The sequence below is a fragment of the Procambarus clarkii genome, chromosome 1 (assembly GCF_040958095.1).
Source record: "Procambarus clarkii isolate CNS0578487 chromosome 1, FALCON_Pclarkii_2.0, whole genome shotgun sequence".
Lineage (NCBI taxonomy): Eukaryota > Metazoa > Arthropoda > Malacostraca > Decapoda > Cambaridae > Procambarus > Procambarus clarkii.
In genome coordinates, this window is record NC_091150.1 from 29,535,706 (window position 1) to 29,560,905 (window position 25,200).

Below are 25,200 nucleotides of genomic sequence, written 5' to 3' on the forward strand. Positions count from 1 at the left end.
CCTGTTACGCAGATCACAACTTAATTGAAGTTCTGACAAGTATTGGGAATAGACCTTCAAAAACCAGTCCCGATTCCCAGGTGGAGGAGATTTCAGTAAATTCAACTAAATAATAAACAGATAACTGGGAGCAAATAAACTAAGACTAGACAGAAATAAGCTCAGTAGCACTAGAAATATGCTCAAACCGCATACCTCTAAGATAAAAGAGGAAGATACGCAGACTGCAAGATATGCAGACTGAAACGGGAACGTCGTTCCCACTATAGGCGAAGAAAACTAATCGCGGAACAACTTGAGTCGCACCCTATCTTAAGAACGGCGAAGAAGGTTAGGTAGAGAAATAGAAAGAATTGAACTAAAGCTACAAGAATCATACAATACAAAAGAGAGGCAGAGAGCGCAAAAGGCCATCAGTGAAATAGAGAAATTAGAAATGTTTTTCTCCTATGCAAAATCAAGATAAAAAAAACACATCTAGTATCGGGCCCCTGCAAAAACTACGGGCTCACCATAGCCCGTGTTACTTGGAACATTGTTCCAGGTAGCGAATCTTTAACAACAACAACCACCCTGCAAAACGGAGATGGAACTTTCACCGATGACAACAAAGAAATGAGCGAGTTACTGAGGAAGCAGTACGACTCTGTTTTCAGCGAACCATTAAACGCACTAAAAGATTGATAACCCAAATGAATTTTTCATGGATATGATACCAACATCAAATCATATATCAGATGTCACCCTATCCCCACTTGATTTTGAAGAAAGCCATAAACAGTATGCCTATGCACTCTGCACCTGGCCCGGATTCTTGGAACTCTATATTCATAAAGAACTGTAAAAAACCACTATCACAGGTCCTTCTCATTCTTTGGAGACAAAGCCAAGATACTGGCGTTATCCCAGACATACTAAAAACAGCAGAGATAGCACCACTCCATAAAGGAGGAAAAAAGGCAGAGGCAAAAAATTACAGACCGATAGTACTAACATCGCACATCATAAAAATCTTTGAGAGAGTGCTAAGAAGTAAGATCACAAAATACATGGAATCACAGCATCTCCATAACCCCGGACAACATGGTTTCAGAACAGAGCGCTCTTGCCTGTCACAGTTGCTGGACCACTATGATATGGCATTAGATGCTATGGAAGACAAACAAAACGCTGATGTAATTTACACAGATTTCGCAAAAACCTTCGACAAATGTGACCATGGTGTTATTGCACATAAAATGAGTTCAAAAAGAATTACCGGAAAAATAGGCGGATGGATCTACAATTTCCTGACTATCAGAATACAATGTGTAATAGTCAACCAAATAAAATTCGGGCCATCAACCTTGAAGAGCTCAGTCCTCCAGGGTACTGTGCTTGCTCCAGTACTTTTTCTCATCCTCATATCGGACATAGACCAGAACACAACCTATAGTACTGTGTCATCCTTAGCAGATGACACTAGGATCTTCATGAGAGTAGGCAACACAGAGGACACGGCAAACCTCCAATTTTATGTAAATCAGGTCTTTCTATGGGTTACAGAAAATAATTTGGTGTGTGTAACGAAGATAAGTTCCAGCTCATGCGCTACGGAAAAAAATAAAATATAAAAATGGAAACCACGCACAAAACTCAGTCAAATCATAACATAGAACGAAAGGCAATGTAAAGGATTTGGGTGTACTCACGTCGGAAGACCTTACCTTTAAAGAACACAATAAAGTAGCCGTCACAACTGCAAGAAAAATGACAGGTTGGATAAGAAGAAACTTTCACACTAGAGATGCTATACCGATGATGATACTCTTCAAAACGCTAGTGCTCTCTAGAGTGGAGTACTGCTGCACAATGACAGCCCCTTTCAAAGCTGGAGAAATTGCTGACCTGGAGAGTGTGCAGAGATCCTTTACTGCTAGAATCCACTCAGTAAAACATCCAAATTACTGGGACCGACTAAAGAGCCTAAATTTGTACTCCCTTGAGCGCAGGCGGGAGAGATACATAATAATTTACACATGAAAAATAGTAGAGGGGCTGGTCCCAAACCTGCACACAGAAATAACATCACATGAGACCAGGAGGCATGGCAGGATGTGCAGAATACCCCCGTTGAAGAGCAGAGGTGCAACAAGTACTCTGAGAGAGAACTCTATCAACATCAGAGCCACCAACATCAGACTGTTCAACACGCTTCCACTACACATAAGGGGCATAACTGGCCGACCCCTCACAGTGTTCAAGAGAGAACTTGACAAACACCTCCAAAGGATACCTGATCAACCAGGCTATGATTCATACGTCAGACTGCGAGCAGCCGCGTCCAACAGCCTGGTTGACCAGTCCATCAACGAGACCTGGTCGACGACCGGGCCGCCCTGGAAACACAAACCGTAACTGTCTCTATTTTCTGCTTGTTACAACTTGTAATAAAGTTGTTACATCTTGGCTTAACGTGTTTATGACGTATTAGAACGTTGTTACAACTTGCTATATTGGTTGTTATAACTGGTTAGGAGGGGATAAAACTTGTTCGAACGTTGTACCAACGTCGTAGTTTCGGTGTGTGTTTGGCGGGCGCTGGGATGCTAAGCCCCCAAAACACCTCAAGGTAAGGTAACCTCCACGCCCCGCCACCCCCTCCACGACCACTACCACCTCTCCCCCCAGATACTACCACCTCCTCTCTCCCCCAGACAGTCACTACCCACCTCCCCCCCCAAACAGTCACTACCACCTCCCCCCCCCAGACAGTCACTACCACCTCCCCCCCCCAGACAGTCACTACCACCTCCCCCCCCAGACAGTCACTAACCACCTCCCTCTCCCCCAGACAGTCACTACCACCTCCCCCCCCAGACAGTCACTACCACCTCCCCCCCCCAGACAGTCACTACCACCTCCCCCCCCCAGACAGTCACTACCACCTCCCCCCCCAGACAGTCACTACCACCTCCCCCCAGACAGTCACTACCACCTCCCCCCCAGACAGTCACTACCACCTCCCCACCAGACAGTCACTACCACCTCCCCCCCCAGACAGTCACTACCACCTCCCCCCCCCAGACAGTCACTACCACCTCCCCCCCCAGACAGTCACTACCACCTCCCCCCCCAGACAGTCACTACCACCTCCCCCCAGACAGTCACTACCACCTCCCCCCCCCAGACAGTCACTACCACCTCCCCCCCCAGACAGTCACTACCACCTCCCCCCCAGACAGTCACTACCACCTCCCCCCCCCAGACAGTCACTACCACCTCCCCTCCCCCAGACAGTCACTACCACCTCCCCCCCAGACAGTCACTACACCTCCCCCCCCCAGACAGTCACTACCACCTCCCCCCCCCAGACAGTCACGACCACCTCCCCCCCCAGACAGTCACTACCACCTCCCCCCCCAGACAGTCACTACCACCTTCCCCCACCAGACAGTCACTACCACCTCCCCCCCAGACAGTCACTACCACCTCCCCCCCCAGACAGTCACTACCACCTCCCCCCCAGACAGTCACTACCACCTCCCCCCCCAGACAGTCACTACCACCTCCCCCCCCAGACAGTCACTACCACCTCCCCCCAGACAGTCACTACCACCTCCCCCCCCCCAGACAGTCACTACCACCTCCCCCCCCAGACAGTCACTACCACCTCCCCCCCCAGACAGTCACTACCACCTCCCCCCCAGACAGTCTACTACCCCTACCCTCCCCCCGACAGTCACTACCACCTCCCCCCCAGACAGTCACTACCACCTCCCCCCCAGACAGTCACTACCACCTCCCCCCAGACAGTCACTACCACCTCCCCCCCCAGACAGTCACTACCACCTCCCCCCCAGACAGTCACTACCACCTCCCCCCCAGACAGTCACTACCACCTTCCCCCCCCAGACAGTCACTACCACCTCCCCCCCAGACAGTCACTACCACCTCCCCCCCAGACAGTCACTACCACCTCCCCCCAGACAGTCACTACCACCTCCCCCCCCAGACAGTCACTACCACCTCCCCCCCAGACAGTCACTACCACCCTCCCCCCCCAGACAGTCACTACCACCTCCCCCCCCAGACAGTCACTACCACCTCCCCCCCCAGACAGTCACTACCACCCTCCCCCCCCAGACAGTCACTACCAACCTCCCCCCCAGACAGTCACTACCACCTCCCCTCCCCCAGACAGTCACTACCACCTCCCCCCCCAGACAGTCACTACCACCTCCCCCCCCAGACAGTCACTACCACCTCCCCAGTCAGTCCACTACCACCTCCCCCCAGACAGTCACTACCACCTCCCCCCCAGACAGTCACTACCACCTCCCCCCCAGACAGTCACTACCACCTCCCCCCCCCAGACAGTCACTACCACCTCCCCCCCAGACAGTCACTACCACCATCCCCCCCAGACAGTCACTACCACCTCCCCCCCAGACAGGTCACTACCACCTCCCCCCCCAGACAGTCACTACCACCTCCCCCCCAGACAGTCACTACCACCTCCCCCCCAGACAGTCACTACCACCTCCCCCCCAGACACTCACTACCACCTCCCCCCCAGACACTCACTACCACCTCCCCCCCAGACAGTCACTAACCACCTCCCCCCCAGACAGTCACTACCACCTCCCCCCCCAGACAGTCACTACCACCTCCCCCCCAGAACAGTCACTACCACCTCCCCCCAGACACTCACTACCACCTCCCCCCCCAGACAGTCACTACCACCTCCCCCCCCAGACAGTCACTACCACCTCCCCCCCAGACAGTCACTACCACCTCCCCCCCAGACAGTCACTACCACCTCCCCCCAGACCTCACTACCCAACTCCTCCCCAGACACTCACTAACCACCTCCCCCCCAGACAGTCACTACCACCTCCCCCCCAGACAGTCACTACCACCTCCCCCCCCAGACAGTCACTACCACCTCCCCCCCAGACACTCACTACCACCTCCCCCCCCCAGACACTATCACTACCACCTCCCCCCAGACAGTCACTACCACCTCCTCCCCCAGTCACTACCACCGTCCCCCCCCAGACAGTCACTACCACTCTCCCCAGTCAGTCACTACCACCTCCTCCCCAGTCAGTCACTACACCTCCCCCCAGACAGTCACTACCACCTCCCCCCCAGACAGTCACTACCACCTCCCCCCCAAGACAGTCACTACCACCATCCCCCCCAGACAGTCACTACCACCTCCCCCCCAGACAGTCACTACCACCTCCCCCCCAGACAGTCACTACCACCTCCCCCCCAGACAGTCACTACCACCTCCCCCCCAGACAGTCACTACCACCTCCCCCCCAGACAGTCACTACCACCTCCCCCCCAGACAGTCACTACCACCTCCCCCCCCAGACAGTCACTACCACCTCCCCCCCCAGACAGTCACTACCACCTCCCCCCAGACAGTCACTACCACCTCCCCCCCAGACAGTCACTACCACCTCCCCCCAGACAGTCACTACCACCTCCCCCCCAGACAGTCACTACCACCTCCCCCCCCAGACAGTCACTACCACCTCCCCCCCAGACAGTCACTACCACCTCCCCCCCAGACAGTCACTACCACCTCCCCCCCCAGACAGTCACTACCACCTCCCCCCCCCAGACAGTCACTACCACCTCCCCCCCCAGACAGTCACTACCACCTCCCCCCCCAGACAGTCACTACCACCTCCCTCCCCAGTCAGTCACTACCACCTCCCCCCCAGACAGTCACTACCACCTCCCCCCCAGACAGTCACTACCACCTCCCCCCCCCAGACAGTCACTACCACCTCCCCCCAGACAGTCACTACCACCTCCCCCCAGACAGTCACTACCACCTCCCCCCCAGACAGTCACTACCACCTCCCCCCCAGACAGTCACTACCACCTCCCCCCCAGACAGTCACTACCACCTCCCCCCCAGACAGTCACTACCACCTCCCCCCCCCAGACAGTCACTACCACCTCCCCCCAAATAGACAGTCACTACCACCTCCCCCCCCAGACAGTCACTACACCTCCCCCCAGACACTCACTACCACCTCCTCCCCAGACACTCACTACCACCTCCCCCCCAGACACTCACTACCACCTCCTCCCAAGACACTCACTACCACCTCCCCCCCAGACACTACCACCTCCCCCCCAGACACTCACTACCACCTCCTCCCCAGACACTACCACCTCCCCCCCAGACACTCACTACCACCTCCCCCCCAGACACTCACTACCACCTCCTCCCCAGACACTCACTACCACCTCCCCCCCAGACACTCACTACCACCTCCTCCCCAGACAGTCACTACCACCCTCCCCCCCCAGACAGTCACTACCACCTCCCCCCCAGACAGTCACTACCACCTCCCCCCAGACACTCACTACCACCTTCCCCCCAGACACTCACTACCACCTCCCCCCCAGACACTCACTACCACCTCCCCCCAGACAGTCACTACCACCTTCCCCCCCCAGACAGTCACTACCACCTCCCCCCCAGACAGTCACTACCACCTCCCCCCCAGACAGTCACTACCACCTCCCTCCCAGACAGTCACTACCACCTCCCCCCCAGACAGTCACTACCACCTCCCCCTCCCAGACAGTCACTACCACCTCCCCCTCCAGACACTCACTACCACCTCCCCTCCCAGACACTCACTACCACCTCCCCCTCCCAGACACTCACTACCACCTCCCCCTCCCAGACACTCACTACCACCTCCCCCCCAGACACTCACTACCACCTCCCCCCCAGACACTCACTACCACCTCTCCCCCAGACACTCACTACCACCTCCTCCCAAGACACTCACTACCACCTCCCCCCCAGACACTCACTACCACCTCCTCCCCAGACACTACCACCTCCCCCCCAGACACTCACTACCACCTCCCCCCCGACACTCACTACCACCTCCCTCCAGACACTCACTACCACCTCCCCCCCAGACACTCACTACCACCTCCCCCCCAGACACTCACTACCACCTCCTCCCCAGACACTCACTACCACCTCCTCCCCAGACACTCACTACCACCTCCCCCCCAGACACTCACTACCACCTCCTCCCCAGACACTACCACCTCCCCCCCAGACACTCACTACCACCTCCCCCCCAGACACTCACTACCACCTCCTCCCCCAGACACTCACTACCACCTCCCCCCAGACACTCACTACCACCTCCTCCCCAGACACTCACTACCACCTCCCCCCCCAGACACTCACTACCACCTCCCCCCCCTAGACAGTCACTACCACCTCCCCCAGACACTCACTACCACCTTCCTCCCCAGACACTCCACTACCACCTCCTCACCCAGACACTCACTACCACCTCCCCCCCAGACACTCACTACCACCTCCTCCCAAGACACTCACTACCACCTCCCCCCCAGACACTGACTCCACCTCCTCCCCAGACACTACCACCTCCCCCCAGACACTCACTACCACCTCCCCCCAGACACTCACTACCACCTCCCCCCCAGACAGTCACTACCACACTCCCCCAGACACTCACTACCACCTCCCCCCCAGACAGCTCACTACCACCTCCTCCCCAGACAGTCACTACCACCCTCCCCCCCCCAGACAGTCACTACCACCTCCCCCCCAGACAGTCACTACCACCTCCCCCCCAGACACTCACTACCACCTTCCACCCCAGACACTCACTACTACCTCCCCCCCAGAAATCCACTACCACCTCCCCCAGACAGTCACTACCACCTTCCCCCCCCAGACAGTCACTACCACTTCCCCCCCCCAGACAGTCACTACCACCTCCCCCCAGACAGTCACTACCACCTCCCCTCCCAGACAGTCACTACCACCTCCCCCCCAGACAGTCACTACCACCTCCCCCTCCCAGACAGTCACTACCACCTCCCCCTCCCAGACAGTCACTACCACCTCCCCCCTCCCAGACACTCACTACCACCTCCCCATCCCAGACACTCACCTACCACCTCCCCCCCAGACACTCACTACCACCTCCCCCCCAGACACTCACTACCACCTCCCCCCCAGACACTCACTACCACCTCCTCCCCAGACACTCACTACCACCTCCCCCCCAGACACTCACTACCACCTCCTCCCCAAGACACTCACTACCACCTCCCCCCAGACACTCACTACCACCTCCCCCCCAGACACTCACTACCACCTCCCCCCAGACACTCACTACCACCTCCCCCCCAGACACTCACTACCACCTCCCCCCCAGACACTCACTACCACCTCCCCCCAGACACTCACTACCACCTCCCCCCCAGACACTCACTACCACCTCCCCCCCAGACACTCACTACCACCTCCCCCCCCAGACACTCACTACCACCTCCCTCCCCAGACACTCACTACCACCTCCCCCCCAGACACTCACTACCACCTCCTCCCCAGACACTACCACCTCCCCCCAGACACTCACTACCACCTCCTCCCCCAGACACTCACTACCACCTCCTCCCAGACACTCACTACCACCTCCCCCCCAGACACTCACTACCACCTCCTCCCCAGACACTCACGTACCACCTCCCCCCCAGACACTCACTACCACCTCCTCCCCAGACAGTCACTACCACCTCCCCCCCCCAGACAGTCACTACCACCTCCCCCCCCCAGACAGTCACTACCACCTCCCCCCCCTAGACAGTCACTACCACCTCCCCCCCAGACACTCACTACACCTCCCCCCCAGACACTCACTACCACCTCCTCCCCAGACACTCACTACCACCTCCTCCCCAGACACTCACTACCACCTCCTCCCCAGACACTCACTACCACCTCCTCCCCCAGACACTCACTACCACCTCCTCCCCCAGACACTCACTACCACCTCCTCCCCCAGACACTCACTACCACCTTCCTCCCCCAGACTCTCACTACCACCTCCTCCCCCAGACAGCTCACTACCACCTTCCCCCCCCAGACACTCACTACCACCTCCTCCCCCAGACAGCTCACTACCACCTCCTCCCCCAGACAGCTCACTACCACCTCCTCCCCCAGACAGCCACTACCACCTCCTCCCCCAGACAGCCACTACCACCTCCCCCCAGACACTCACTACCACCTCCCCCCAGACACTCACTACCACCTCCTCCCCCAGACACTCACTTGGTTGTTACCTGGTTGATGGGGTTCTGGGAGTTCTTCTACTCCCCAAGCCCGGCCCGAGGCCAGGCTTGACTTGTGAGAGTTTGGTCCACCAGGCTGTTGCTTGGAGCGGCCCGCAGGCCCACATACCCACCACAGCCCGGTTGGTCCGGCACTCCTTGGAGGAAACAATCTAGTTTCCTCTTGAAGATGTCAACGGTTGTTCCGGCAATATTTCTTATGCTCGCTGGGAGGGTGATGAACATCCGCGGACCTCTGATGTTTATACAATGTTCTCTGATTGTGCCTATGGCACCCCTGCTCTTCACTGGTTCTGTTCTGCATTTTCTTCCATATCGTTCACTCCAGTACGTTGTTATTTTACTGTGTAGATTTAGTACCTGGCCCTCCAGTATCTTCCACGTGTATATTATTTGATATCTCTCTCGTCTTCTTTCTAGTGAGTACATTTGGAGAGCTTTGAGACGATCCCAATAATTTAAGTGCATTATCGCGTCTGTGTGTGCCGTATATGTTCTCTGTATTCCCTCTATTTCAGCACTCTCTCCTGCTCTGATAGGGGAAGTGAGTACTGAGCAGTACTCAAAACGGGACAACACAAGTGACTTGAAGAGTACAACCATTGTGATGGGATCCCTGGATTTGAAAGTTCTCGTAATTCATCCTATCATTTTTCTGGCTGACGCAATATTTGCTTGGTTATGCTCCCTAAAACGTTAGGTCGTCAAACATCATTATTCCCAAATCCTTTACATGCTGTTTTCCTACTATAGGCACATTTGATTGTGTTTTGTACCCTGTATTATGTTTAAGGTCCTCATTTTACCATACCTGAGTACCTGGAATTTATCACTGTTAAACATCATGTTATTTTCTGATGCCCAGTCGAAAACTTTATTAATATCAGCTTTGAAGTTTTTCAATGTCTTCAGCCGAGGTAATTTTCATACTGATTTTTGTGTCATCTGCAAAGGATGATTCGAAACTGTGACTTGTACTTTTGTCTATATCTGATATGAGAATAAGGAAAAGCAGCGGTGCAAGGACATAAGCTTACCCTTCCATTTATCTTTCTCTTTCCTTTTTTTCCATTGTTTTCACTTACGACCCCCATACTTTTTCCTATTACTATCCCCGTCTTATTCTATTACTATCCCCTTCTTATTCCTATTACTATCCCCTTCTTATTCCTATTACTATCCCCTTCTTATTCCTATTACTATCCCCTTCTTATTGGGTGGTTATGAATAGGAGCTGCCTCGTATGGGCCAATAGGCCTGCTTCAGTTACCTGTGTTCTTGTGTTGAACAAATTAAATATGGGTTAATTCCGTAGAGTTTCCCAGGAAGGAGAATGTGCTACACGTAGGTTAAAATAAGACTAAAATCACTGAAAATACTTACTGGTAAGAATATTTGTATCAATATTAAATATGCTAGACTATTCTATATGATGTTTGTTAGATCCCTCGTTGATTATAATGCTTTGCACTTAATTAACTTCCCCTCCTCTGTGTTGGACAAACTTGAAGTAGTACAGAATGAAGCCATGAGGATAATTCTTGGTGCCCCAAGATGCACAAGAATCATCAACATGAGGGAAGAACTGAAGCTTCCAACCATTCTAGAGAGAATCATGCAAGTCAACACTATCTTTTGCCTTAAACTCATGAGAGACCCTACATCTCCTGCATTGCTCAGAGACAAATTATTTAGTGCTGTTAACACCCTATTGACTGGTGCGACATATCAACTCACTCCTTTTATGATAAATGGCTGAGCAACAATGCCTACTATCTCATTAAACTCAACATTCCTTTTAAGTGCACTCTACCTGTCTCTGATATTCCTCTTTATCTGTACTCCACCATTAAAGTATCATACACACCTGTCACCAAGAAAGATAATGAGAATCTTGCTCTTCCCAAAGCTGTCACACTCGAAACAATTGCCTCCTCCATCGAGAATTTAAGATCTCACGAGCACTGTGTCTACACCGACGGACTCAGTCCAATCTTCTACTGGACAGACTGGAGCAGCATGTAGGTTTTATAGAAATAATATTTGCACAAAGACTGTCAGTGTCAGGTTAAACAACTGGCTGACCTCCACACAAGTAGAACTAGGAGCATTACAACTAGCTACCAGTACATTAAAAAACATTGGAGGAGGAATAATATTTTGTGATTCGAAATCTGCTCTTCAAGCAATTGAAAACTTTTCCTGGAAGATCGACAGCAAGAACCTCATACTACCAATTATAAATGACCTAATTGCTGCACAGAATAAAGGGTCTCGAATCTCCTTTGTATGGATACCTTCACACATAAATATAACCCATCATAATGAGTCAGACATTGCAGCCAAATTAGCGTACAACAAAGATGAAGTTGAATTAGATCTAGGTATCCCCATCTCTGCTGTCAAAACTGTATTGGTCCAAACACTCAGGTCTGATAGGAAAGAAATTACTGACTCCCAACGACCTGAAAGTACTAGTATAAAAAGCTATGATTTGTTCAGATCTGAAACCTATATCTATGGGCATCGCAAAACGTCCACCAGACTGTGCGACACAGTGGTTACAAGGATCAGGTTGGGTTACTGTTACCTGTGGCAGGTGGCTGCAGGTGACGGATCTCCCAATCCTAAGCACTCCAGTTGCAAACTCTGTGAGTATGAACTGCGGCACGATCCCCCACACTACATCACCGAATGCCCAGTTATTAGACCTTTCAGACCAGTTGGCATGAGGTACCTGGAGCTTTGTAATTACTTTATTCACTCTTGTATTCTTGAAGATATTCTCACAGTGTACCCAAAATTTGCCAGTGCAAGCTACTAAACACATGGCTCTGTATGACTAACCATCCTGCGAGATGGGGACTTTTATTACCACTGCTACCTTATTCACTCTTGTGTTGATGATATCCTCAAAATGCATCCGGAGTCTGCCTGTCACATGCAGTCTAACCATCACGGTATGACTAACCATCCTGTGTGATGGGGATTTTTTAGCATCACCTGGTTAGCTTTTTTGACACACTGTACTCCACTTCATATAGTCTAGGGTAGCTGCACTAATGCAGATGTACCTCTTGTATTAATAAAAAAAATGCTGTATGCCAAATATAACTCATCATAATGAGAGACAGACATAACCAAATTACCGTGCAAAAATGATGAGGTTGAGTTAGACCTTGGTATCCCTATTGTTAAGACTATATTGCTCTAAACAGTCAGGTCTGATAGGAGATTAATTGCACTCTCAAAGACCTGAAAACACTAGTATACAAAATTTTGAGTTTAGATTTAATAGCTACATATATGGAGAGCACAGAAGGTCAGCGAGACATAGTAATTGCCAGGATGAGACTGGGCTACTGTTACCTCTGGCAGGTGGCTGTAGGTGACCACTCTAATGCTGAGCACTTCATATGTTATGTACTGCTCTGTGAGCAGGAACTGCGTCATGATCTCATACAGTGCATTATAATATATCCAGTATTTATGTCCTTCAGTCCTGCCGGTTATGACGTACCTGGAGCTTGACAACTGCTTCATCCACTTGAGTGTTCTTGAGGGTATGGTGGTGATGCAGCCCAAGTGTGCCGGTGCAGGCTACTGGTCTCGTGCTCCTCATGTCTAACCATCGTGTCAGATAATCACATACTTTCATGTCAACTCGTTAACCTTTCATATAATCTAGGCTAGTTGCAGAAATGCAGCTATACAAGTAATACAAATGCAATTTTTGTACTTGTATCCCACCATCCAAAGAAAGGTAATTTGAATTTTGATGCATATAAACTTTTAATGTGCACAGGCTGAAGTTTCCTTCAAAAATACTGTGAGTTTTTTTCCTCCTGGCGGCCTACGTAAAGTGCTATAGCTGCCCCACCCCAAGTGGACCCATCCAACACTGGTCAACCCATGTGCATCTGTCCCTCGTGTTATACACAGTGCTGCGCCATTAGTGAAATATTTTTTTAAAGCAACAATTTATAATTCATTAAATAATATTCCCAACTTTTGAATATTCTCTGTCCAGGACGATACCTGCTTGATGGGGTTTCTGGGAGTTCTACTCCCCAAGCCCGGCCCAAGGCCAGGCTTGAGTTGTGAGAGCTTGGTCCACCAGGCTGTTGTCGGAGCAGCCCGCAGGCCCACATATTCAACACAGCCCGGTTGGTCTGGCACTCCTTGGATAAAACTATCTAGTTTTCTCTTGAAGATGTCAACGGTTGCTCCGGCATAAAGTAGAATACAGGGGTAGAGAGACCGAAATATGATACGAATACCCATCCCACCGCTGCCACTATTGTAACACGGGGGTGGGTATTCGTATCGTATTTCGGTCTCTCTACCCCGTATTCTACTTTATTAAACTCTCTACCAAGGGACCCCAAAACTTTTACTTGAGCCGACCCCACGCTACGTGGTCTTAAGACGATTGACCGACTTAAGATTCTACAACCTTATGACGTGGAAACCGACTTCTAGCAAAACCCTAGGATCGCCTTGCGCTGCCACTACCAGACCAGTAACACTGAGCAATGACCGAGGTCTGGATCGATCATGCTAATCAATAAACTTTGGGGCTTGATCCCCACTAGTAATATGTGACTTGGATCACACACAGAGATCACACTAATGTGATGCATCAAATGAACAAATCCACAAGGGCAACTTGGGATATGACTTGGATATCCGTAAGTGTGGAATTAATTAACAATCAAAGGGAATAATGAATTCTGATTCAGTGTTAGAATCGGCGCCCAACTCGACTCAGCCTCTGAGCTACCCACGTGGTGCTGGACAATATACATATAAATTACATAAAATGGAAATTAATACAAAAGACAATTTAATAGCTAAATGGTTTATTCAAAAACTAAACAAAATCTAAATCAATGCACTCCCTAAACTTATCACGCCCTGACCTTATTGGCAATGAGTTGACTTATTCCCTATAACAACTCTTACAGCAACTCTACCTTTTTGGCGACCAGCTAGATATTAGTGCTAAGGTCTTGGGAAGAGGTGGAGTGGACACCTTCCCTGTGTTGCTCCGGATCCCACACTCTCCTTCCCACATGCTTCTCTACCCAGACGCCCAGATCTGTGTCCTTCCGCCGAGTTTACCAAGTTGCTAGCAAGGCTTAAGTTAAACAACTCATCTCTGTTGTACTGACTGATTCAGATTGGTTGAATTATTTTAACTGAAGTTAATTACACAAGCATCTTGGGGAAGGGCTATTCCCGATTACAAAATGGCTATTTGACCTTTGAGAAATAGTGGACGTGGAAACTCTGATAACCTGTGAACCTCAGGTCACTCCGCCGCCCAGTCTAGTCTCGGCTCGTGACGTCACTGATGGTGACTTAACTCATTCTTCTAACACTCAAGATATTCTTGATACTATAAACAGGAATCTTATACAATTTGAATGAAGACTAATTTCTCTAAATAAGTGAATTCTGTAACATAATTTATTGTACGAAACTGTGAACAAAGGCGCCAATTATTTTCACCGCCACCGCCCCAGGGGGTGCGACCATGTGCTTGGGGTCAGGTCCATACCCATCGTTTCTCGAACATTCTGGGTCATGCCTACAACAGCTAGGTTGTTACAAAGCAACAGCCTGGTGAACCAAACTCTCAAGTCGAGCCTGGCCTCGGGCCGGGCTTGGGGAGTAGAACAACTCCCAGAACCCCATCAAGCAGGTATCAACCAGGTATCAACCAGATGCGACCCACAACAGTTGCTTAACTCCCGGGTACCTATTTACTGCTACACTAATACAGGCATCAGGAAACGTGTCCAGAAGTCTTTAAGCCAGCACTGTATTAATTTTGTATTATTTTTGTGGCTATTGCTAATTTTATCATGAGTTCAACAAAATTGAATTAGTGTGACAATGATAAATATTGAGTGTTTAATGGAGTCGATCTTGTGACCCTGAACTTGTCAGGCGCACTCACTACCTTACCTTGTGTTGGTTTCGGGGCTTAGCCTCCCCGCGGCCCAGTCATCGCCCAGGCCTCCTCGTAATGGAGCCGGTCAACCAGGCTGTTGGACGCGGCTGCCCGCAGCCTGGCGTATGAATTACTGCCTGGTTGATCAGGTGTCCTTTGGAGGTGTTTATCCAATTCTCTCTTGAACACTGTGAGGGGTCAGCCAGTTATGCCCCTTATGTGTAGTGGAAGCATGTTGAACAGTCTCGGGCTTCTGATGTTGACTGAGTTCTCTCTCAGAGTATCTGTTGCACCTCTGCTCTTCAACGGGGGTATTCTGCACATCCTGCCATGCCTTCTGGTCTCATGTGCTCTTATTTCTGTGTGCAGGTTTAGGACCAGCCCTTCTACTATTTTCCATGTGTAAATTATTATGTATCTCTCCCACCTGCGCTCAAGAGAATACAGATTTAGGCTCTTTAGTCGGTCCCAATAGTTTAGATGTTTTACTGAGTGGATTCTAGCAGTAAAGGATCTCTGCATGCTCTCCAGGTCAGCAATTTCTCCAGCTTTGAAAGGGGCTGTCATTGTGCAGCAGTATTCCACTCTAGAGAGCACTAGCGTCTTGAAAAGTATCATCATCGGTATAGCATCTCTAGTGTGGAAAGTTCTTGTCCTTGAAAAGATTGACCTACAGGACGATGATGGATTTGAGGAGTTCAGGAATGCGGGTTTGCTTTCTTAGCTGTCTTAATATTTATTTATATATTGATGTTGTTGTGGTTATATTGTGGAGTATGCTGATGTAATGTTTCTCTCCCACAGACATTTACTGCCTGGTGCAACTCCCACCTCCGGAAGGCGGGCACCCTCATCGAGAGCATCGAGGAAGAATTCCGCAATGGCCTCAAACTTATGTTGCTCCTCGAGGTGAGTGTGTGTGAGTGATTGATTGGTTGATTGATTAATTGGTTGGTTGTTTGATTGATTACCTTGTAACATATGTTTACATGTTTGGTGATAAGACAGAGATTAGTGGGGCTGTAACTGTCTGTGATGATGATGTGCTGTCGACAGCTTATATTATAAGCTTCCATCTGACCTTGCCAAACTGACTATCATCTATCAGGTTGGGAAGAGTTATTAACTGTAATTAGTTGTACACTTGAGAATTGTAATTAGCAGGCCAAGAATTAGTGTAGAGCATCTAGGAATGTGGAACACTTGGAGAAAGGTTATGTAGAATTAACAGACCCATCTCATTATCTGTGCTTAAGCTAATGAGGATATGGAGCAAGTATATTACTTGTTAATATAGTTGCTACAACCTAAATGTAGATCTAATAAAACATTTCTTTGTCATTTGCCCTTCCTCTTCCTTATTTCTATGGTCTACCTAAAACTCAAAAATCTGGTATTCCTCTTTGTCCTATCATTTCTTCAAGGGGCTCTGTCAGCTATCCTCTTGCCTCCTGGCTTGCTAAAACTCTGACTCCTTATCTTTGTGCTTTTAGTCCTGCTCACTTTCGTCATTCTCAGGACTTCATAGACTGCGCCTGCAGCCCTCCTGTAAGATGCTTAGTTTTGATGTCAACTCTGTTTACTAATGTTTCCCTTGATGATGATCTCTTTCCTTAATCATAAGGCAACTGAGGAACTTCATTTCCCGCTCCCAACTGACATTTTTCCTAGAACTCGTTAGACTTTGTGTTGACTCAAACTCCTTCTTTCACGGAAAATACTTCTCAAAGTTTTGGTGTTGCTATGGGTTCTCCTCTCACCCGTTCTTACCCATTCTGTACATGGAATATTTCGAAACCGTTCTTCTTCCCACTATTGATACTTGTCCCTCTCTCTGGCTTCGCTATGTTGATGACTTGTTGCTTTATGGCCTCATGACCTTAGTCTTTTCCAGCCTTCCTCTCCTCTCTTAACAATCTGGCTCCTTCTATCCATTTCAAAGTTAAATGGAAATCTAATTAATTCCCTCTTTCCTTTTCTTGACGTTCATATTCACAGCTCTGTTCAGTTTCTTTTCTCTGTCTACCGCAAACCCATTCATAGTGGTATGTACATTCACTTCTTTTCCTACCATCCTCCTTCTGTTAAGAATAGTGTTCTCATCTCTAACTCCATGCTTATCGGTGACCCTCAGTTTATTGATTCGGAAATTTCAGTTTACAGTATTTACAAATCTTCCTCTGCCTTGGTTACCCCTTACATTTTATCAACTGTGCCTATTCTCAAGCTACCTTACCTTAAGGTTACCTTGAGGTGATTTCGGGGCTCAGTGACCTCACGGCCCAGTCAAAATTTAAGGCAGCCCGGTTTTGTCGCAAAACCCCACGGCTAAATGAAATTTCGTTCATCCCAAACATGTTCAAACACTAGTACGACTGTGCTCTGCTTCCCTAAATATCTGAACTCAAAAAACTCACTAATACCCTTCGTTATCTTGACATAATAAGCTTGCCTTTTGACAAACTAACACTTTTCATAGTAATCTGGTTCACACTGCTGCTCCTGCTTCTAATGCTTCTGGTGTATACTCTTATTTCCTGTTCGTCTTTCCCTCTTCAGTACTTTGTGGAAACTGGCCGTACACTAAATGACAGACATAAGAAACTTAGAAGAAGTGTTAAGTCTGCAGACACAAACAATGCACTCTTCTGTCATGTTAGGGGTTCTAATCATCCTATTGATTGGTCTTCTAAAATAATCTTTCCTGCCTCTACTCTACACAGACGTCGTCTTGTCGAATCGGTTCTGATACAACATGAACCCGAGTCTGGCTTTGTTGATGTTGACTCTTACCTTTCACAGTTACAGACTCAAATGCTCTAACCTTTCTAACAAACGTGACCTAACAAAAGCCTACCCATCCTTTTTTCTTTTTTCTCTTATTCCTTCGTTCTAATTCTTATACTCATTATTACCCCCTTCTTGTACTCCTTTATTACACCCATCCCATTCGTACTATTTGCCTTGCTCTTGCCTTCCTCTAGGAATTTATTCCTCCTCACCTCTCTCTTGCCTTACTTAATGCCCCGTGCCTCCTTTGCTCACATTATGGGCTCACCATAGCCAAATCTAAGTAGCTGAATCTAAAACAACCACCACCACTTGCTTACATCACAATCGACTTGTTAATGGTCCAGGGCAGACCAAAACGTCGTCGTCTTCTCATCTTCTGATGTGTGGTTTAGTCTTCGATTAGTGTAGGACTTCTTGTAATGTGGAATTAACAGGCACTTGTAATTATCTGCACTGAACTTCTGAGTTTTTGGAGCAATTATATTATGCTTAATTAATATAATTGCTACAGGTATTTCACCATCCATGTATTAAAAAATGATTCTGAAGTTGGAAAGTGTGGGCATATGCTCCTCGCGCATTGTCTTTATGCTTTCTTCTGGTGGACAGTCTACTGTCCAGAACCACCCCATAGATAGTCAGAGTTCTTTAATGCCTTCCCACATAATTTGTAGGTTGTGTGTGGCATTTTATCTCATATTGCACATTCCATAACATGTCATTTATTCACAATGATTTCTATTTCCCCCCATGTTGCTCCATACACTTATTTCGTGTAGGTCATCTTGAAGGGCATGACATCGTGCAGGTCATCTTGAAGGGCATGCAATAGTTGAAGTCACTTATGTTCCCTGGTAGCTTAGCATCATCTGCAAACATGTTTATACAGTTCTATATTCCTTCCGGTAACCGTAGATCGTTTTGTTTTGTGACTAAAGAATTTGATAATTAGGTGGGGGTAGGAGGCTTCAGTGCAGTTCTGTTTTCAGTAACCCCTGAAAGCATTGAAGATCAATGATCCAAATAAATTCTTCATGAATGTTACATCAAAATTGAACCATATATCAGATGTCACCCTAACCCCACTGAACTTTGAAGTAGCCCTAGACAGCATGCCCATGCACTCTGCACCAGGCTCCATCATAAAAACTTAGATGTGTTAAACAATATCTTCCTATTTGAAAGCCAAACTGTGTCTTATTGTATCACAACTCACCAGGTATTCTGCCCATTTGGTTTTAATAATTTTTTCTAGTGTATTGATTATCATGTTTGTCAATGATATGAGGCTATAATTTAGAGGGTCTTCTCTTCTCCCAATTCTGTAGATTGGAACTATGTTTGCCTTTTCCATATATATTATCTGCACAGATTTTTATACATAAAAATGTCTGAAATATCAGTTGAAGTGGAATGTGTGTTTTTGTTTGTGTTTTAGGGAAAGGGATCCCATAACTTAACATGTGGAGTAGGGGGCCCACCCTCCCCTCCCTGACTGACTTGTACTCAGTTGTGCTTGCGGGGGTTGAGCTTCTCTTTGGTCCTGCCTCTCAACTGTCAGTCAATTGGTGTGCAGATTCCCGAGTCTATTTGGCTTTTATCATATTTACATTTGAAAATGTGTGTGGAGTCTGCCTCCACCACACACATTGTATGGGTGTTTCTTTGTTAACAATTGGCTTGTGTACACTTGGGTAGAGTGTGAGTGGGCAAAGAGTGTTCTACCTCAGTTGAATAAACCAATGCAATATAAATATTATTCATAGACATTATAATTGATTTCAGAGTAGTGTTGATATGGAATGTATAATGATCGGTGGGGGCTATTGATGAGTGTTGTGTTGCAGGTCATCTCTGGTGAGACCCTCCCAAAACCCGACCGAGGCAAGATGAGGTTCCACAAGATTGCCAATGCTGAACCAAGGCTCTTGACTTCATTGCCAGCAGGGGGTAAAGCTGGTATCTATTGGTGCTGAAGGTGCGTGTTAATTGCAAGTGTGTGTGTTAACTTTGAAAGGCTTAGGTTCATAATGGTATACCTGGCAGAATTTGCATTGTCAGCTATTAATTCCTTGTATTTTTACCAGATATTCTGTAAATACAATTATATTTTCATTATTGAAAATTGGCTGGTCTCTAGACACTTAAAAAGGTTTCAATTTTTGTTTCAATTCAGTGTTTATTCAAAGAATGTGTGCACAAAGAACACAGAGTAATGTACAAATGTATGAACAGGAGCTACACAATCTATGAGCCACATATTATGCAAAGAATTTCAGGCAAACCATCACAAAACAGACAACAAATTTACTAAAGGTGTGGAGGTGGTGAACAAATGAATGCAAGAAGGTGATACTTAGGGATCACAGACATACTTAAGGACCCAGGTTATTGGCTTTTTCTTTCATAACAAAAAATATTAGGTTTATTGCAAATGTTATGAAATAAATCAGAAAGATGTTGATCTATGTGTATATTGATACAGAAATGGAATATACTTGCAATGGCTATATAGGGGAATTATCTAGGGAAAAGCACCAACCAATTATGACTATATAGCGGCTATATAGATAGTAAAAAAAAATTCACCATTCAAGGCTTCCTCACACATCCAAGTGTTTGGACACCTTTTGCACTAATCTCCAGATGGTAAAGGACCCATTGTAAGAGTATTTTGCAAGTTTAACCATCTGTATTATTATCTCCATTCATTTCTATACTTTTAGATAACACTAAGAATAATATTTTTGTGCATTGGTTATGGATGTTTGGTATCTAGGTAGTGTGGAGGCAGGCCCTAGGTCCAGTGCCAGGAATGTGCCCTGAATAAGGAGCCTCAAGTTCTGCCTTCCAATTTGTGGTACATGCATGATGGAAGACCACATGACCCTTCACCGTCTAAAAATGCAGGGATGCAAGTTCAACCCTGAGTGAGAGTCCATGAAGGTGCCACATCAGCCATTTCATTACCCAAGACACCAAGGTGTGATGCAACCCACTGGAAGAAATCTTCCTGAATCAAATGATGATATGAGGAGTAAGACATAAAGTGGCATTCTGACTTGGAGTCAGCACAGATAGAATTGTACAATGAAGTGGTGAAATTAAGGAAATTGAGGGTCTATCCAGATCGTGAATGATTCCTCAGCCAGGCTGGTATCATCATGCGACACACACCAATTCTAACAAAGGGATATGGGGCCAAATTAAACTGCTGTGAAGTTTACAGTGGAGAGGATTGTGAAAGAGCCATTTGTGAACATTGCAAAGAAACCACATACAAATCAAGAGTGCTGGTGCAGAATAGGAGGGAGTGGTCCTGGTGTAAGAGAAGACATACAAAGGAGTAATCTCCAGGCATCAAGCTACTGCAGACATGCAGGAGGCAGGCCCCCTTGACTGTGTAAAAAGGAGGACTCTGGGTGGATGATAAGATCCCCAGAATGCAATACACAGCGCTGCATGATGGAAGAGGTAGTTTCAGAGGGTTGAGAGTACTTGCTGAGCCTTAAGCCCAACTCCCAAAGTGGAACTTAACACTGACAAAGCCATCATTGAAACACATCAGTGAATCATGGAATGCACCCCAGGACAACCCTGGAGATGTACTTGAATTGTACCTGGATAAGGTTTTGAGAGTTCGTTCTTCTCTCCAACCCAGGCCTGAAGGCCTGGTTTGACTTGAGATGCTTAGTCCAACAAGCTTCTTTTTGCCTGTTGTCTAGCAACAAGCTCCTTGGAGCAACAGCTTGGAACGACAATATAATGTGCTTCATAAATGTTCACCTGCTGGCATCCTTCCTCCCTGAGGTAACTCAGTACACTATATTACTCAATGTGAGGTGTCTACGTTACAGTTAGGCTGCAGAAACATGCCAAGGCACTTGTGGGATGTGATGAGGACTAGCAGGTTGCTGGTGGAACAGGATGGAGGAGAGGGCCACCAATTGCTTCTTGAAGAAGTTCCATCACATGGCTCTTGATGTGGCTAATTGTAAGGCCCCTGGAGCCTGGAACAATATATGAAAGATTGTATCATGTCTCCATTAGACAATTTTGCACCTTTATTAAGGGCACCCACTAGCATCATGTTACCTGCATATAGGAATGGGATTACTCCTGGCCAAAAAGGCACGTCCAAAGAGGAGAGAGAGTTGCAAAATGCCTTTGTGGATCAAGTGAGAGGAGGATATGCCATGCCCATTACAGCAACCCTAAAGTTGTGAATCCTCCAAGAAATCAGAGAGGTTAATGGTACAATTATCCATTCTTTAAATTGAATTTAAAGTTATATTATAAAGAAATTAAAATGAATAATTCCCATGAATTAAAATTTTTCTAGTTGGATTTCAAATCCAACTGAAAAAAGGACAATCAAGGCAAATGGGGGTACCTACGACAAGCCACCGCTTCCTGTTCTCATTGAGGCTTCTAGCGTTAGTGGCCCTCGGGTAAATTCTAGTGTTATTTTATAAAATGGTTTCCTCTTCTTTTTATTCACAATATAAACTTTTGCTTAAAACTTGTTTTTTGAAGACTGGTAACTTTACCTTAAAACTTAATTTGTAATTTATTATCAAGCCTAAAAATGGTGTAAAGTGTGTGTTTGTATCACTTGCCATAATTTTTCACAGTATAGCCTCTAGCTTATGTAATGGTCCACATTTATTCTTTATAACATTATACAGTAGTACTCAAAAAAAAAAAAAATAATAATATTAAGAAAGTTGCAGCATGAACTTATGTAAATTATTAACGGTTAATATGATTTAATGCTGTTATGTAAACACATTAAACATTATTGTTGCAGAAATTGTTGATGGCAACCTTAAGATGACGTTAGGTATGATTTGGACAATTATTCTGAGGTTCGCCATCCAGGACATCAGCGTAGAGGAGATGACTGCAAAGGAAGGTCTCCTGCTGTGGTGCCAGCGCAAGACTGCCCCCTACAAGAATGTCAACGTGCAGAACTTCCATACGGTCCTTCAAGGGTTTCAAATTTGTTTATTTATTGATTGTTGACCAGACCACACACTAGACGGTGAAGGGACGACGACGTTCGGTCCATCCTGGACCATTCTCAAGCCGATTGCCTTGAGTCGGACCATTCTCACAATCGACTTGAGAATGGTCCAGGACGGACAGAAACGTCGTCGTCCCTTCACCCTTCTAGTGTGTGGTCTGGTCAACATAATTTAGTTACGTTATTGCTGACTCATCGCCACTTGTTTATTTATATGATCTTCACATAATAGTAATCCTCTTTATATTGCATTAATATGCCATAAATTTACTATTGCATTAATATGCTATCATTTTAAATTGTACCATACAGAGTAAGTTATCTAGTAAATAAATTTGATATCTTTATAAAAAAATATTCCCAAAATTTGTTTTCCCATGCCTTTTCCTTACTGACACTTACTTTCCCTTCAGGATGGTCTTGCATTCTGTGCCCTCATCCACCGTCACAGGCCCGACCTGCTGGACTACTCTTCAGCTGTCCAAGGATGATCCCCTCCACAACCTTAACCTTGCCTTCGACATTGCTGAGAAGCATCTCGACATCCCTAGGATGTTGGACCCAGATGGTAAGTGCTTTACCATCAGCAGTATTAGGTTGTTACCAATATATAGAATCTTTTTCATTAATATATTAGTATATTTAATGGTGTCTTTTTATTATCATCATTAATTTTACAATTCACAACTTTTGCACTAGATAATTCTACAGTGCAGACAGCCAGCTGATGCTCTTCTTTCAGATGTCTCTTCTTTAATAATTAACTGGCTGAACTAACATCGGAAGTTAATGAAGGATCCCAGTTGACGTGCTGATACTACCCTTAAACACATGACAGTAGTGATGTAGTAATAAATACAATGGGGGTGTTTTCAGATCTGGTGAATACCCCCAAAGCTGATGAGCGCGCCATCATGACCTACGTGTCTTGCTACTACCATGCCTTCCAGGGGGCCCAGCAGGTAAACACATGGTCCCACACGAGCATGGGCCCAGTGGCGCGCCACCCTCACCCAGGATACTAGACCCCTGCTCTCCCAGCATTTTTGTCCATATTAAAGTTCAAGCATGAAATGCTTATCAACAAATGTAATGCAGCTTGGCATCTGTCTTGAGGCCTCCAGCTTGAGACGATAATGACACTTTAGATATTTGGCATACTAAGTAATTTGTTCACTTGTCTGTATTTGTTGATATCACTTTCATGCTAAACATAAAAAGTTTCAGATGTCTTGGCAGACTCAGTCTAAGCACAGTTTATCTCCTGTATATATTACAAAGCATCTGTATTGCATTCCTCCAGTAAATGAAGCATTAATAATTTTCCTAACAAAGAAATGTAGGTGGTTTGTTATATTCTGGATCTGCCTGAGATATAGATTTTTTTCTTTGACTAACACTGCAGTAGTTACAGCAGCATTGAGCAGTCAAAGTGCAGCAGCTGCAGAAGCAACCAAAGTAAAGGCTGGAACAACATGTGTGCTGACTGGCTGTTTAGAATGTTAAATCAAGTGCTGGAGATATGCCCCAGTGACTGCATAGCCTCTAGCTTGTGTAATGGTCCACATTTATTCTTTATAACATAAATAATATGTAACTGTTTTAGAATTTATTTCTGATCTGTTTTAGCCCAAATAGTAACATTTGATAACATGCATGAGATAGTCACTATTGTTTGTCCACACAAATTTCAGCAATGATCGTAGAGAAACTCTTCACGTGCCATTTTGTTGTATAAAAACTGAGCCTTTAATATTTTGGCCTAGTGCTCTTGTTATGTTCAGTAAACACTACTATCATTGCCTGTATTGATGCCTGTGCATGAGGTTTCTTTATTCACTTTTGTTGATGCTCTCTCAAAGTACAGCAATTAGTATCCTTTAACCATCATTTTCATGACTTACGTCCGCTCCACAGCAATTCGCTTACACACCACTCGGATGCAGAAAATGCCGGATATACCTTAGTTTAGTATTTTGATTTTCTATGTTGTCATTGTCCTTTAACCTTACTTTTAAAGCGTGTGCCTTGTTGCTGAACTAATTAAGAAGTATTAAAGCTTCTGCTAGTGAAGGTGTGTGTCTTACTAACTATGTACATTACAGACATATCAGAAGGTGTGCCGGACGAACGAGCTGTCATGACATATGTTTCCTCGTATTACCACACATTTACAGGTGTGCAAAAGGTTAGTAACATTTGCGAAACACTTGGAAACACTGAGAAGGAATATACCTGAGCAGTGGGGGGTTGTGGTAGATCTATAACAAGTTCT

The 25,200-nt window shown here is 46.9% G+C and overlaps 2 protein-coding genes across 2 annotated transcripts in view; both read left to right on the plus strand.

Annotated features, from left to right (window-relative positions):
- Window positions 1-25,200, plus strand: part of LOC123749334 (alpha-actinin, sarcomeric) — a 289,268-nt gene that overhangs the window by 169,783 nt on the left and 94,285 nt on the right. Inside the window, 1 exon segment of the mRNA XM_069324159.1 lies at window positions 15,911-16,015. Coding sequence (XP_069180260.1) covers window positions 15,911-16,015 — 105 coding nt within the window.
- Window positions 23,336-23,965, plus strand: LOC138358239 (alpha-actinin, sarcomeric-like). Its single transcript, XM_069315963.1, has 2 exons — window positions 23,336-23,493; window positions 23,802-23,965. The coding sequence occupies exons 1-2, from the start codon at window positions 23,340-23,342 to the stop codon at window positions 23,948-23,950; spliced, it is 303 nt and encodes a 100-aa protein (XP_069172064.1). The 5' UTR covers window positions 23,336-23,339; the 3' UTR covers window positions 23,951-23,965.